The following is a 17,365-nucleotide window of genomic DNA, read 5'->3' on the forward strand; positions in this document are numbered from 1 at the left end:
AAACTTTGCATTCTTCCTATAGCATTAATTAAACATGGTATATCAATTAATGTATATTTGACTCTGAATTGTAAAGTTGGTTTCTTTTATTCCTTGTTCCCTTTATTGATGAAGTGCAAATATCATCCCGAGGGGGGATTAGTGAGGGTCAAAAATTGGCTTACTGTCACTTAACTTTTATTGGCGTCCTCTCTGAGTCGTGGCAGGGGTCATTTTATGATCCCAAAAGGAGAGTAAGAAGGGGGGAGGGGAGAGGGAAGCACAATGCAAATACCACCTAGAATTTTAAAATAGTAATAATGTAATGGTAGTGGTAACATTAATATTAATACATTAATAATAATAGGAATGACAGTCATAGGAATAATAATGACAATAATAGTAACAGAGCCAATAACAACAACTGGAGTAGCAGTTGTCGAGCAGGAACACGGGACGATATAGAGTTAGTAACATGCAGTAATGGGATAAAAATGCATACACATAGAGAGGGAGAGAGGAAAGAGGTGCATCATGGGAAGTCTCCTGACAGTCTAGGCCTATAGCAGCATAACTAAGGGATGGTTCAGTACTCACCCAATCCAGCCCTAACTATAAACCTTATCAAAGAGGAAAGTCTTAAGCCTACTCTTAAATGTGGAGATGGCGTCTGCCTCCCAAACCCAAACTGGGACCTGATTCCACAGGAGAGGAGCTTGATAACTGAATGCTCTGGCTCTCATTCTACTTTTGGAGACTCTAGGAACCACAAGTAACTCTGCATTCTGAGAGCGCAGTGTTCTAGTGGGGTAGTAAGGTATTATGAGGTCTTGAAGATATGATGGTGCCTGACCATTAAGAGCTTTGCAGGTGAGGAGAAGGATTTCAAATTCTTTTCTGGACTTTACAGGGAGCCAGTGCAGAGAAGCTAATATTGGAGAAATATGATCTCTTTTCCAAGTTCTTGTTAGTACATGTGCCGCAGCATTCTGGATCAAGTGGAGAGTCTTAAGGGACCTATTCGGGCAGCCTGATAATAAGGAATTGCAACAGTCCAGACTAGAAGCAACAAATGCATGGATTTTACAGTCACACTGACATAAGTCCTATGTTCTTGCCAAAATATTTCACCAAGGCCTATGTTATTTTCGCCAAAAACTACTGTAAGTTTGGACCGGGAGGGTCAGGGGGGTTTCAGCAGCTCTATTAGTCCAGCCACACTGAATAGCTGTCGCTCTTCATCGCCATCTGGTGGCTGTATCAAAGTACTGACAGTAATGTCTTCACCAATTTAATTCTCTGACTCAGACCAAACTAATGCTGCATCATAAGCCACTGTTTGACCTTGCATTCTCCATTTAGCTGCCTGTATAGCATGGATCTCTTTAGTCATATATAATATAATAATATTTAAATGTTTTGGGAGATTTATGCTATTTGTTACATGGCTATATGGAAATAAATAGTGTTTTGACATAAATGTCCCGATAAACAGTCAAAAAAAACCCCAACCCAGTAAACATGGAGACCACCTGCGTATATATCTTTATAAATTGTTTCATAAATGATGTATTTTACTGTATGTTCATTAAATTTACAGTTACAGTTGTAGTCAAGGAGTAGGAGAAGACATTCAGCTGCATTATTATCCATGGAATCTTGGTTATAATGGTGATATTGACATCTAGACTTATTGTTGACTTTATCGCATCTCCATTTACTCTGGAATGGTAATAGAAATGTGTTTACTTACAGTGCATTCATATTCCTTAGCTTATTACCTATCAAAGCAATATACAGTTATGGTTGAGGAGCTATTTCTGATAAATTTTTGGTATGTTATTTTAAGGTGTTCTTTCCTAGAAATAGGGCTAGGGCTTAAGATCTAATGTTCATGTAAGTTAAAGGGGGATTAATTCATTAATTCATCAAAAGTGGCCAGTAGTCATTCATTTTCAATGGGAGCTGGCAACGAAAGGCACCCAATGCTGTGGCAGCAGCGAGCAGCGCGATGCCAGTGACCAGAGTGACAAGTTGAAGCTGAGCTGAACTTCATGCAAATTAACAGCAACACACTTGAAGCAGGAACCATTAGCAGATCGGGATTTGATTTTCTCCCCCTGTAAACGTCTCGCTATGTACTTTAGTTCCCAGCAAATATTTGTTCCATACTGACAATGGAGGAGAAACCGATTGTTGCGGTTGCCAGTTTCCCGGTCACGGAGCAGCCAGTGACCAGAGCTCCCAGCGGCGCTCATGAAGCTACTGCTAGAGCAAAGTGTCTCTGACTGCGTTAACAGCAATAGCCATTAAGCTAGTATGGTGGTTAAGCTAGCCTGCTGACTGTTGAACATCATGAATGACTGACAAAGAATTCATGTCATCTATATTTTTGCCATTCAAATTTAATTCTAAATTCAAAGTTGTGCGTCTGGGAAAAAAAACAGTCCAACAAGGATCCACAATGAATCTAGAGCCTGACCTTAGCTCTGTGCTTATTAGCATTTTAAAAGCCTAATTTTCCTATGACACAGAACCAAGCACAACTGAACTGTTACCATGAGCGCAACAAACACTTGGGCCACCGCATAGTGTTTTGCCGCCCATAACACACACCGAACATGTCAGCCAGGATGTCAATCCGAGGAGCAAATGAGATTAAATCGCTGCTTTTCTGAAGAGTAAACGATTCTCAGAGATAGAACAAAGAGCCGCCGATGTGGAAGCTTATGTCGAAAACAATGGATGCAGGTGTTTTTGACATGTGTCATCTGTGTTTCCCTGTAAAATTGTCAGCAGGCCTGTGCTGAGCTACACTGAAAATGCAAGCAAAGCTGGTCCCATTGGTTTCAGGTATAGAAATTTCAAGCTTTTAAATGGTAATTCCAGTTTAGTTCAACTGTTTTTTTAAAGCTGTGGCCATTGTTTCTAGCTGTTTTGATAACATTGTATACCTTTGAAGCTATTTGCTAAGATCAAGACCCCCACAAAACTAACTGGGCAGGAAACAGTGGCAGTCACACAATTAGACAGTTCTTTGGCTCTCAAACCTTTAACGCCATTTGTATCATATTTGATACAGACCGCTACATCATCAACAAGATCACTCATCACCTGAAAAACCTATTGTATACAATCTTGAACATGTTAGCTGCCCTCTGGTGGATTATCAATGAAGTGCAGGAGGTAGAGGCCCCTTATTTACCAAATTCAAGACGGCTGCCGTGAGGTTGCGACTTCAATGACTTACCAAGCTACTCATTTTGCTAATTTTATGAAAGTTATTGTAAGGTTAAAATGAGTATTTTTACACACACACACACACACACACACACACACACACACACACACACACACACACACATATATATATATATATATATATATATATATATATATATATATATATATATATATACAACATTTGCTGGATTGAGGCAGCATATACGTAATTACTAAATATTGTATACTTTATAACGATCAGCTTAAGTTTTAAACCTAGTTACAATTCTAATTGATATTGATATTATTCATACCTCCATTACTGCTGTGCAATATCCGCCGTCTCGTAATAATCTTAATAGGCTACACTTAACTTGACAGTACATGCACTACTACTTATTACTTATATTATCACATTGTATTATTATATCGTATTATCATCATCAACTGGTAAACCCACTTGGTACTTCACACTTATTTTATTTTATACTTATACCCACCTGGTACTTAATTTATTTTCTGACCTGTTTTATAGTGTATTGTATTGTATTTTTTGCTAGTACTTTTTCCTGTGTGCACTGACGTAAAGGCGAGTTGCTGTAACAAAGAGTTTCTCTTCGGGGATCAATAAAGTATTGATTGATAATTCGAGGACTACTGTGATCTGTTTATTAAGATCTGGTTAATATGAGGAAATTCAAAGAATTTGGGTGCCTTCAAAGCCCTCCTGACAATAAGAAAGTAACATACTGCATGGAAATTTAAATGTATGCTTTGCATACTTTATTAACCCCCCCAAATAAGTTCACAAGAAAATCATTGTAAGGTTCACTTGAATGTCCACAGGGTTAGTCCAACTCAAAAAAGTCCTCCTTATAGAGTCTCCATAATCCAACCGAAATGTCCAAAAAACAAAAATGGAATATACTGTATATCCTCCCTTCAAAATGCAAACGTATAAATCAGGAACAGCAATGCATTGCAAAACCCCCAAAGGAATCGAACTCACCGGAATTGGTTGTCCAGCCTAGAGTTGATCTCCAGTCCTCTGATCAATTGTAATGGTCCTCATTGCTCACTGAACTCCTTTTAACTTCACATGGATGAGGTATCACCTTAAGAGCTAAATGCCTTTTCCACTTCTCCATTGTAGACAGCCAGGAGTTTACATACCTCCTACGGTCTACATCCCCACAAGCTTTTTGTTTCCCTCACACCCCTTTAACGGCAGCTAGCATCCTTGGTGTTGCATTACAGCCATCTTCTGGAGTTAGTTACAATGTCCGGATTTTCAGATTTTCCCAATCAGTCTGGTCTACACTCCAGTGTAATCCTGCTCTTGTTAGCCCTGTTTTCATTCCCTTCATCATGTCCTTTCTCTCTGAGGTATATTTCCTGCAGTTAACAAGTACATGTTCTACTGTTTCTGATAGCTGACAATGTTCACAAAGTCCAGTTGGCTGCTTACCTATAATGTGCAGAGTCTCGTTCAGGTTACTGTGTCCTATTATTAGTCTGTCCATTACTTCCTCCTCTTTTCTATTTCCTCCCCTGATTCTCTCAATACCCACTCTATTTTGTATTGCAAGTAGTTGTCTTCCTCTTATCTCCAAATCCCAGAGCTGCTGCCACTCTTTGTTGATTTTCTTCCATGGAACCCAAATGAGTGTCAACAATCCCTCCCACCACCACCACCCTCCCAAACACTTCTCTTTCCTTTCTTCTCCAGGCCCCACCCCCCCACAACTGTGAACTATGAGCATCAGATCACCTGACCAGTGTTTAGCTACAGGAAACTATACATGGCAACAAAGTAAAAGCATGGGTGACAAGGCTAGAGTACACCAGAGATTTAACATCTTGCAAGGATTTTTAGTATTAAACCATTTCATTTACTCTTCCCCTCATACTCGTGGCGGTGTCACAACGTTATTTTGTTGTAATATTATGTTGGAAATGTATGTTTCACATATGATATGGTATGGTAGTCATACACGATTTTAATTATCTAATTAAAACAATTAGATATTCAAATGTCATCTTTGTAAGACATTTAGAGTGGAAATTGGAGTATTTATACATAGTTTTATGTATATAACCTTCTCTGTCATAATCAGTGGGAACACCACTGTTGAAAAAAAGTGAAAAGGAAAGAGTAAAGGTGGAGAAAAGTAGAATTTGACACTTTTGTAAAGTATAGAGCAAAGAACGTAAGCACAACTGACACAACACAACTGTTATAGAGCTATAAATTACATTTAGAAAGCTCAATGCAGATACAGTAAGCAGAGGAGAGTAAAAGAATTGTAGAAAAACTAAACAGTGAAATTAGAAAGGTGCATACGGTGTTAGTTTAATATATGTGCAAAAAAACCAATAGTGCAGTTTCCTGATGTATAGTGATACATTTAATTGTATATAATATAATATAATATAATATAATATAATATAATATAATATATAGTAATACAATATACTGGAGTGAAGTACATTCTAATAAAATAACAATAAATAATTAAATAGTTAAAAATACAATAGATCAATGCCTATAATATGCATGTGTATTTCTGCATATGTGCATAATATAAATAAAATGTAAGTATAGTATATGCACATATATAATATATATAAAATCAATGTAAAAAAAGGGACAAATAAATAAGTAAATGCAATAGAAAATGTATATTTTTGTTTCTTAAAAAAACAATTGAGATAAATAAATTACCATTAAAGCAGGATGTATCACATATGACAAACAAAAATCCTATATGGAAATTAAAATTGCATAATATTTTATAATACAATATTTTTTATTTTCTGATAATTGTTTCATGTGTCAAGAAGAAATATTTGGATTCTCTACCATAGTCTAGTAATCTCGTCTCCAATATGCATCACATGGACATCAACCATTAGCTCCAATAACCAAATTCTACAGGATTGTACTTCAACAACAGCATGACATGGGACTAATATTATGTATATGACCATAGTGAGTATTGTTGTGGTCCTCTTCTAGGTGATCTATATGGCTCGTAACCCAAAGGACCTGGTGGTGTCCTACTACCAGTTCCACCGCTCTCTCAGGACCATGAGCTACCGAGGAACCTTCCAGGAGTTCTGCCGGCGCTTTATGAATGACAAGCGTAAGTACGTCCATGTAGATTACTGGAGGACTGGGACACTATGACCTTCCATCTGTTTTCAAGTCAGTGAACTGTTCTCTCTCTCTCTCTCTCTCTCTCTCTCTCTCTCTCTCTCTCTCTCTCTCTCTCCCAAAGTGGGATATGGTTCCTGGTTTGAACATGTTCAGGAATTTTGGGAACATCGTATGGACTCTAATGTCCTCTTCTTAAAATATGAAGACATGTACAAGGTAACATCCTCATTGTCTCTTGTGCTTTTTAAGCTTTTGTCTGCTAGCTCTTACCTTAAAGGAGCAGTGTGTAGGATTTAGTGGCATCTAGTGGTGAAATTGCAGTTTGCAACCATTTGAATAGTGCTTGCCTCACCCTCCCCTTCCAAGCGTGTAGGAAAAAGTATGGTGCCCGCGAAACTCATGAAAACCACGAACGGCCCTAACTAGAGCCAGTGTTTGGTTTGTCCGTTCTGGGCTACTGTAGAATCATGGCGGTGCAACATGGCAACCTCTGTGGAAGGAGACCTGCTCCCTCTGTAGATATAAAGGGCTTATTCTAAGGTAATGAAAACACAACGATTCTTATTTTCAGCTGATTATACACTAATGAAAACATACTTAGAAATATTTTATTCCATTTCTGCCTCCTAAATGTTACACACTGGACCTTTAACAGTATGTGGCCTTTGAGAAGATCTGACTCCTCTGACTATTTGGTGTAATTTAAATAGGGACAGTGGAGTTGCTGTACTGATGGATGTGATTGTGTATGTACTGTGCAGCTTACTGCTGTGAAGTTACTTTTTAACCAATATTTATACACTGACGGGACTTTCTGAGTCTTCTGAGTTCATGGTCTTTACCTTCAACACTTTCTTTTACTGCATATTGATGTATTTTTGTGCTAGAGATGGCAATACTTATTTTATTTATACCTTGTTTTGAATGTTACTTTTGTACAGACTGTGAAAACAAATTTCCTCTATAGACGACAAAAAGAACGAATCTGAATCTGACCCTCCTCCTATCACATTTCAGACTTTTCTAAATTCAAAGGACTGAACTGAGTGAATGAATATCACAATTGACTCACTTAGAACTACAGTTAACTATTAAATAAAATTAGGCCAATAAAAGTGCAGAGAGTAAAATACACAACAAAAAAAATAAGATTAAGAAATAGTGAAAAATATAATAAAACAATAAAACATTTGCAACATGTTAGACATGGGAAAACAAGATGGCAAACTTTAATACAAGCCTTAAAAAAGATAGGTCATGAGAAGTTAGTGTAAAGATGTTACTGATTCTCCAAGCCTGAGATCCTTGGATAGGGAATTCCAAAGCTGAGGGGGCCTTAAATTCAAAATCCTGGTTATTGTTAAGTCTTTAGCCAGGTTTTAGGAACAGTAAGAAGAGCCCTCCCTAAGTATTTAAAGCTGTGCTTCAGGTTGTAGAGAAGCAGCAATGCAGCAATGTAACCAGGAGCCAGTCTGTGAAGTGCTTTAAACGTGATCAGTGAAATCTTCAAATAAATTCTAAAACTGGCTTAACCCTGAACACAACGAATTGCAATAATCAAGACCTGCTGAAAGCGACAGAAGTAGAGAGGAGAGAAACAAGAAAGCACAAAACTATGGGAGAGAGAAGATGTTGATTTAGTAACATGCAGTAATACAGTAGTCCAGCCTAGAAGTAACAAATGCATGCACAAATTTTTCGGCATCATTTTGAGACAGGATGTGCCTGATTTTTGCAATGTTACGTAGGTGAAAAAAGGCAGTCCAAAGGCAGTTTCATGTGGGAGTTAAAGGATAAATCCTGATCAAAGATAACTCAGAGGTTCCTTACGGTGCTGCTGGAGGCCAGGACAATGCCATCTAGATTAACTATATCTTTAGGTAATGTGTCTCGGAAGTGTTTGGGACCAAGTACAATAACTTCAGTTTTGTCAGAGTTTAACATCAGAAAGTTGCAGGTCATCCAGGTCTTTATGTCCTTAAGGCATGCCTGAAGTTTAGTTAACTGGTTAGTTTTATCTGGCTTGATCGATATAATTGGGTATCATCTGCATAGCAATGAAAGTTTATGGAGTGCTTCCTAATAATTCTGCCTAGAGGAAGCATATATAAGGTGAATAGAGTCGGTCCAAGCACAGAACCTTGTGGAACTCCGTGACTTTGGCGTGCACGGGGGACCGTTAACATGTACAAACTGAGATCGATCTGATAGATAGGATTTAAACCAGCTTAGTGTGGTTCCTTTAATGCCAATTACATGTTCCAGCCACTGTAATACGATGGTGGTGATGGTCAATAGTGTCGAACGCAGCACTAAGATCTAACAAGACAAGTACAGAGACAAGTCCATTGTCTGATGCAATTAAAAGGTCATTTGTAATTTTCACCAGTGCTGTCTGTGCTATGATGCACTCTAAACCCTGACTGAAAATCCTCAAATAAACTATTGTTTTTTAGAAAGTCACACAACTGATTGGCGACTGCTTTCTCAAGGATCTTAGAAAGAAAGGGAAGGTTAGATATAGGTCTATAGTTGGCTAAAACCCCAGGATCGGGGCGTTTTAAGGAGTGGTTTAATTACAGCTACTTTAAAGGATTGTGATACATATCCTGTTAATAAAGACAGATTGATCATATCCTGTAAAGAAGTGCTAATTAAGGGTAAAACGTCTTTAAGCAGCCTAGTTGGAATGGGGTCTAAGAGACAGGTTAATGGCTTAGATGAATTAATCGTCGAAGTCAGCTGAAGAAGGTTGACAGGAGCAAAGCAGCCAAAACACACATCATGCTCTACAGCTGTTTCCAAGGTTCCTGTGTTTGAAGACAAGTCGGCACCGGTTAAAGGTGGGAGTTGATGATTTTTTTCTCTAATAGTTAAAATTTTATTATTAAAGAAGTCAGAGCTGTGATTCTCTGTCAGCCTGGCTACAGTGCTGAAAAGAAACCTGGGGTTGTTTTTATTTTCCTCTATTAATGATGAGTAGTAAGCTGCTCTGGCATTATGGTGGGCCTTCCTATATGTTTTAAGACTGTCTTGCCAGACTAAACAGGGTTCTTCCAGGTTGTTGGAATGCCATTTCCTTTCAAGTTTTCGTGATGTTTGCTTTAATTTGCGGGTTTGGGGGTTATACCACGGAGCTAACCTTCTTTGTTTTATTAACTTCTTTTTTAGAGGAGCGATAGAATCAAGTGCCGTAGCATGCAGCGCTATCAACTAGATGGTCAATTTGGGAGGGGCTGAAATTAATATAGTTATATTGAGATATAACATTGAATTAAATGCAGATGGGATCGCTTCCTTGAATCTAGCCACAGCAATATCAGATAGACATCTAGAGTAAGAATGCCTATGGCGTGTAGTCCAGTAATTCAAAAGTTATTAAATAATGGTCCAATAAATAAGGATTCTGTGGAAAGACTATTAAATGTTCAATTTCAATGCCATATACCAGAACAAGGTCGAGGGTGTGGTTAAAACCTGGTGACTGGCTTCATGTACACTCTGACAAAAGCCAATTGAATCTAGTAATGAGATAAACACAGTACTAAGGCTATCATTTTCAACGGCCACATGAATATTGAAATCACCTACAATAACCACTTTATCTGTTTTAAGGACTAAACTTGATAAAAACTCTGAGAATTCAGATAAAAACTCGGACCAGGAGCGCGGTACACTGTAACAAATAGAATTGGCTGTCGTGTTTTCCAGGTTGGGTGTGAAAGACTAAATACAAGGCTTTCGAATGAGTTATAATTTAGTTTAGGTTTAGGGTTGATTAATAGGCTTGAGTCGAAGATGGCTGCAACTCCACCTCCTCGGCCTGTGCCTCGAGGAGGCACAATTGTTTAACTGAAATCAAAGAGTGGATGCATTAAAACTACCTGCAGCTAAACAATAACAAAACAGACGTTTTACTAATTGGTCCACACTGCACAGCTGAAGAAGCTGGGTTCCTTAGCTCCCTCTGCCACACATTGCCAGAAACTTATTTGACTCTAATCTTACCTTTAAAGAGCTGGTCAAGAGAATCGTTCAAGCTTGTTTACTACTATTAAGAACAATCATTGTTGACGACTACAAATACGTAGGCGTACATATGGACAATAAACTGGACTGGGCTAAGAACACTCAAGCTCTTTACAGGAAGGGCCAGAGCCGCCTCTATTTTCTGAGGAGGCTGAGGTCCTTCAACATCTGCTGGACAATGCTGAGGATGTTTTATGAGTCTGTGGTGGCCAGTGGTATCCTGTATGCTGTTGCAGCAGGCTGAGGGTAGCGGACGCTAACAGGCTCAACAAACTGATCCATAAGGCCAGTGGCATTGTGGGGGTGAGGAGGATGGATGCTGGCTAAACTACATGCCATCTTGGCCAGTGTCACCCACCCACTCCATGACATGCTGGTCAAACAAAGGAGTACCTTCAGCGAAAGACTCATCCCCCCAAAATTCACCACAGAGCGCCACAGGAAGTCATTCCTGCCTGTGGCCATCAAACTCTTTAACTCCTCCCCTAAGTCACTAAACTGGACATTGGCTCATTAACATCACTGCAATACTTGAAATAATTGTGCAATATTCTCTGTTTAATACTCCGGTGCAATATACTGTTTTCAGTTTAATTTATTGATATTGATTCATACTTCTATTACTGCTGTGCAATATCCACCGTCTGATAATAATCTTAATAAACTACACTTAACTTGACAGTACTTACTTATTACTTATTACTTATATTATTACATTGTATTATTATACCGTACGTACTTCATCAACCGGTAAATCCACTTTGTACTTTACACTTATTTTAATTTTATACTTATATTCACTTTGTACTTAATTTATCTTACCTGTGGTGTATTATATTTTGATTTGCTAAGAACTTCTATTCCTGTGTGCACTGACATGACAGTGAGCTGCTGTAACAAAGAGTTTCCCCTCGGGGATCAATAAAGTATTTCTGATTCTGATTCTGATTAACAAAAGGGAGCATATTACACCTGTCCTAGCATCATTGCACCGGCTTCCTCTACATCATAGAACATTTTTTAAACTTGAATAAAATGTTATTTTCTGATTGTTTCACAGCGGTTATGTTCTACAGCACAAATAAAATCGGCCACACCTCTGCACAATGCTGCGGGAAGGAGCCCGCTTCATCCTGTCCGCTGCTCTCTGCTCTGCCTGTGTGTGTGTGTGTGTGGCTCAGCCCCGCCCTAGGTCAAACAGACACACAGACCTCCAGCTCTTTATACATCCATAGTCTGCATAGCCCAACCTATCTGCACACTTCGTTTACATCTATGATGCATCCATGACACAGACAGAGAGCAGAGGAGAGACGGAGACAGCGATGTCGCTACGTTTTTACCGAGTCCCGACCTCACAGCCTGCTGTTATCGGCTGGGGGCTACACACCACTGCCCAAAGGTTGACACCTAGAAACGTCCCAAACACAGCAAACTAATAAGAAACTAAGAAAATACATGCAAAGGGCATCGTCTCTGCAGATACAAACACAGAGGGAGAGAGAGGGGTATGACATGCAGCAAAGGTTGCCGGCGGGAGTCAAACTGGCGATATTGCAGTTATCTGGCATACACTGTAACCATTTGGCTACCAAGACACTCCAGGATGACATATGTTTATGTGTACAGTATATATCTGTTGAAGCATTTGTACAAAGTATGTATATGTGTGTGTGTATGTGTACGTGCAGCTATAACATCAATAACATTTATTATTATTATTATTGTCCTGTCCTCTCCAGGATCTGGGGACGTTGGTAGAACAATTAGCCCGGTTCCTGGGTGTTTCCTGTGACAAGGCTCAGCTGGAGGGCATGGTGGAGAGCTGCAACCAGCTCATCGAGCAGTGCTGCAACTCTGAGGCGCTGTCCATCTGTAGGGGTGAGTGGGAGAGGAAATAGAGAAGGAAAAATACAACACTGCTCAGAACCTCAGGTCTGCTAACTAGGCAGAGTTTTGAGTTTCTGGCTCCCTGAGGTCCTACTTAACACTAGTGGGTGAAAAGGCTTTTGTTGTAGCTGACACTGTGAAGTGGCATCTTCAAAGCATCACATCCACCAAATGTGTCTTTAAACCATTTTTTATTACACTTTCACTGCATCTGACATATTGTCTTCTACAGTTGGTGTCCCATGATCTAGCTTGATTTTTGCCCATTTTCGCCATTTTATAAAACATGCTGATGTCTCTTTCAATAGGTTAATCATCACAACTGCATTTTGTAAGGTCAGGGACTCTACAAACCCACTTAACATCAAAAATGTTATCCATTTCTTAATTATTTTCAAGATCCCAGAGTTTGAAGCAAAACACCAAATAAGTCAGGATGAATTAAAGAGAAATGTGTAAAAAAAATCAGTTTCAGTTGGATTAAAGGGAATTAGTATTACTCTTCCACAAAGTTGGGATACTTGCAAGATAGTCTGCAGATGGTCACAATTGAAGCATCAGTGACTGAGATATCAAGACTTAGCCTCTAGTATGAGTCAACCTCTAAAAATGCTGGCTCCTACAGTCCCCATAATGCAACTCTAAAGCATCTTTCATTAGACCCTCCTGCTTGGTAAAACCTTTGTTTTAAAAATGATTGTTTGCTTTGCTGCATTTAGTGATGACTTCTTCTTCTTTTCCTTTCGGCTGTTCCCTTTCAGGGGTCGCCACAGCGAATCATGTGCCTCCATCTAACCCTGTCCTCTGCATCCTCTTCACTCACACCAATTAACTTCATGTCCTCTCTCACTACATCCATAAATCTCCTCTTTGGTCTTCCTCTAGACCTCCTGCCTGGCAGCTCCAACCTCAGCATCCTTCTACCAATGTATTCACAGTCTCTCCTCTGAACATGTCCAAACCACCTCAATCTGGCCTCTCTGACTTTATCTCCAAAACATCTAACATGAGCTGTGCCTTTGATGTACTCATTCCTGATCCTGTCCATCCTCGTCACTCCCAAAGAGAACCTCAACATCTTAAGCTCTGCTACCTCCAGCTCTGCCTCTTGTCTTTTCTTCAGTGCCACTGTCTCTAAGCTGTACAACAACGCTGGTCTCACCACCGTCTTGAACACCTTTCCTTTCATTCTTGCTGATACTCTTTTATCACACAACACACCTGACACCTTTCTCCACTCGTTCCAACCTGCTTGCACTCGCCTCTTCACCTCTTTTCCACAGTCTCCATTTCTCTGAACCGTTGACCCCAAGTACTTAAAGTCCTGCACCTTCTTCACCTCTGCTCCCTGTAACCTCACTGTTCCACCTGGGTCCCTCTCATTGACACACATGTATTCTGTCTTACTGCGGCTAAGCTTCATTCCTCTGTTTTCCAGAGCAGACCTCCATCTCTCTAGATTTTCCTCCACCTGCTCCCTGCTCTCACTACAAATCACAATGTCATCCGCAAACATCATAGTCCATGGAGATTCCTGTCTAACCTCATCTGTCAGCCTTGTCCATCACCAGAGCAAACAAGAAGGGGCTCAGAGCTGATCCTTGATGCAAACCCACCTCCACCTTGAACTCCTCTGTCACACCTACAGCACACCTCACCACGGTCTTACAGCTCTCATACATGTCCTGCACCACTCTAACATACTTCTCTGCCACTCCAGACTTCCTCATACAATACCACAGCTCCTCGCGCTGCACCCTGTCATACGCTTTCTCTAAATCTACGATGACATAATGCAACTCCCTATGACCTTCTCTGTACTTCTCCATCAGCATCCTCAAAGCAAATACTGCATCTGTTGTACTCTTTCTAGGCATGAAACCATATTGCTGCTCACAAATGCTCACCTCTGCCCTTAGCCTAGCTTCCACTACTCTTTCCCACAACTTCATTGTATGGCTCATCAGCTTTATTCCTCTGTAGTTGCCACAGCTCTGCACATCTCCCTTGTTCTTAAAAATTGGCACCAGTACACTTCTCCTCCATTCCTCGGGCATCCTTTCACTCTCCAAGATCTTGTTAAACAAACTGGTCAGAAACTCTACTGCCACCTCTCCTAGACACTTCCATACCTCCACAGGTATGTCATCAGGACCAACTGCCTTTCCACTCTTCATCCTCTTCAACGTCCTCCTTACTTCACTCTTGCTAATCTTTGCTACTTCCTGCTCCACACCAGTCACCTCTTCTACTACTCTCGTTCCCTTTCATTTTCCTCATTCATCAACTCTTCAAAGTACTCCTTCCATCTTCCCATCACACTCCTGGCACCTGTCAATACATTTCCATCCTTATCTTTAATCACCCTAACCTGCTGCACATCCTTCCCATCTCTATCTCTTTGTCTGGCCAGCCTGTACAAATCCACCTCTCCCTCTTTAGTGTCCAACCTAGCATACAAGTCCTCATATGCTCTTTGTTTGGCCTTTGCCACCTCTACCTTCACCTTACGCTGCATCTCCCTGTACTCCTGTCTACTCTCTTCAGTCCTCTCCATGTCCCACTTCTTCTTAGCTAACCTCTTTCTCTGTATACACTCCTGAACTTCCTTGTCCCACCACCAAGTCTCCTTGTCCACTTTCCTCTTTCCAGATGACACACCGAGTACCCTCCTACCTGTCTCCCTGATCACATTAGCTGTAGTGGTCCAGTCATCTGGGAGCACTTCCTGACCACCCAGAGTCTGTCTCAGCTCCTCCCTGAAAACTACACACGACATTCTTCCTTTTTCAACTTCCACCACTTCGTCCTCTGCTCTGCCTTTGTCTTCTTCATCTTCCTCACCACCAGAGTCATTTTACACACTACCATCCTGTGTTGTCTGGCTACACTCTCCCCTACCACTACTTTACAGTCACTGGTCTCTTTCAGATTACATTGTCTACACAAGATGTAGTCCACCTGAGTGCTTCTACCTCCGCTCTTATATGTCACCCTATGTTCCTGCCTCTTCTGGAAGAAAGTGTTCACTACAGCCATTTCCATCCTCTTTGCAAAGTCTACCACCATCTGTCCTTCTGCGTTCCGTTCATGTCCTGAAGACCAAATCTGCCCATCATATTCTCATCACCTCTGTTCCCTTCACCTCTCTCAACTCTGGGGATGCTCACTTCATCTAACTCACTCCAGAATTTCTCCTTCTCTTCTAACTCACATCCTACCTGTGGGGCATAACCACTCACAACATTGAACATCACCCCTTCAATTTCCAGCTTCAGATTCATCAACCTGTCTGATACTCTTTTCACCTCTAGAACATTCCTCACAAACTCCTCTTTCAGGATAACTCCTACTCCGTTTCTCTTCCTATCTGACCCATGGTAGAAGAACTTGAACCCTGCTCCTAAGCTTCTAGCCTTGCTACCTTTCCACCTGGTCTCCTGGACACATAGTATGTCCACCTTCCTTCTCTGCATCATGTCAATCAACTCTCTAGCCTTCCCTGTCATAGTCCCAACATTCAAAGTCCCTACTGTCAGTCCTATATTCTTAGCTTTCCTCTTCTCTCTCTGCCTACAAACACACCGTCCTCCTCTCCTTCTTCGTCTTCGACCAGCAGTAGTCCAATTTCCACCGGTTCCCTGTAGGTCAACAGCACTGGTGGCGGTCGTTGTTAACCCGGGCCCCGACCGATCCGGTATGGAAGTCATTGTCATGATTCGCATTTTTAATTTGGCATGTGTTTTACGTCGGATGCCCTTCCTGACAAAACCCTCTGCATTTATCCAGACTTGGGACTGGCACAAGAAGACACTGGCTTGTGCTCCCTTGCGGTTGCATTTGCATTTAGTGATGACGAGATGAGTAATAAATACAAACAACCACATTTTGCCTTACAGCCAACGTTAATCTACTGTGTCTGCTACTCATCAATATGTGGCCAAATGACTGGACCAACATTTCCCTTGGTAGCCAGCCCAACCCTACGTTGACCTTGTTAAATTATTTATTTTTCTTTCTAATTATAAAAATGATTTTAAAAAATATCTTTACAAAACACTGAGATCTTTGTCTCTGTTTTACCTAACTACCAACAAATTACACAGTTCTTTCAATGAAACTTTCAAGAAATGATTAGGAAATAACGAACCTGTAAACTAAAGCATTACTGCAAGGTTATTCTACTGTGTTGTACATGGTTCTGGACATACTAGTCTCTGACCACAAATGCATAATTTTACCTGTGATTAGCAGTCCGCTACTTATACCCTTATACCATACCCCCCATTCTATGTGCACACGCGCGCTTAATGAACAAAGCGCCCCTAAGTTTTGTGCCTTTTTAGCCACTACACAATGGACAGTCTGAAAACTCCCCACCTCAATGACCTACTTTCATTTTTTATGCTCTTCAACTTTAGATAGAGTTGCTCCCCTCAAAAATAGAATTAAAGCAAATCGTAAATTGCAGCCTTGGATAAATGAAAGCACTTGTGTGTGGCTATGAAGGACCTTCCACTTAATTATAACAGAATGGTGAAAGACGCAAAAACACGCTACTTCTCAAATCTCATATCAGAAAATCAGCACAATCCCAGGTTTTTATTCAAGACTATCGATCAACTAGTAAATCCAGATCATCCAAATGTTCCTGTTGAATGTGGTGTTGACTGTGAATTTTTTTTAGCTTACTTTACAGAGAGTCTATCAGGGCCAATATACTGGCCTGTACAACTTTCACTGATGTTGAGTCTCCAGAACAAGACACCCTCAGCCACCTCGTCCCGGTTTCCATTACCAAAATTTAATGTAGTAGCTCACATGAAAGTGTCCTTTTGTCCTCTGGATAAAATGCCAACAAAGCTCTTAATTAATGCAATTGAAACGATTGGGCCCTCGTTGCTCTTAATTTTTAACAGCTCCTTTTTTATTAGCCACTCCTAAAAAAGCCTGGGCTTGACCATATGCAAAATTACTGACCGATTTCAAAATGACCATTTTTATTATATCTTTGAAATCCAATCCAAACCTTCCGATCTTTTTTGTCAGCATCCCAGCACAGAGACTGCCCTTCTTAAAGTCACT

General features: G+C 40.4%; 1 protein-coding gene across 12 annotated transcripts in view; it reads left to right on the forward strand.

Moving 5' to 3' along the window:
- Positions 1–17,365, forward strand: part of sult4a1 (sulfotransferase family 4A, member 1) — a 119,780-nt gene that overhangs the window by 25,622 nt on the left and 76,793 nt on the right. For all 12 annotated transcript variants that reach the window (XR_006376714.1, XR_006376720.1, XR_006376715.1 and 9 more), the window contains exons 4-6: positions 6,221–6,347; positions 6,483–6,577; positions 12,133–12,271. Coding sequence is in view for 3 of the 12 variants with exons in the window: in XM_044185254.1 (XP_044041189.1) it covers positions 6,221–6,347; positions 6,483–6,577; positions 12,133–12,271 (361 nt within the window). In the remaining 9 variants the exon portion in view is untranslated. The remainder of the gene's footprint in view (positions 1–6,220; positions 6,348–6,482; positions 6,578–12,132; positions 12,272–17,365) is intronic.

The sequence above is a fragment of the Siniperca chuatsi genome, linkage group LG23 (assembly GCF_020085105.1).
Source record: "Siniperca chuatsi isolate FFG_IHB_CAS linkage group LG23, ASM2008510v1, whole genome shotgun sequence".
Classification (NCBI taxonomy): domain Eukaryota; kingdom Metazoa; phylum Chordata; class Actinopteri; order Centrarchiformes; family Sinipercidae; genus Siniperca; species Siniperca chuatsi.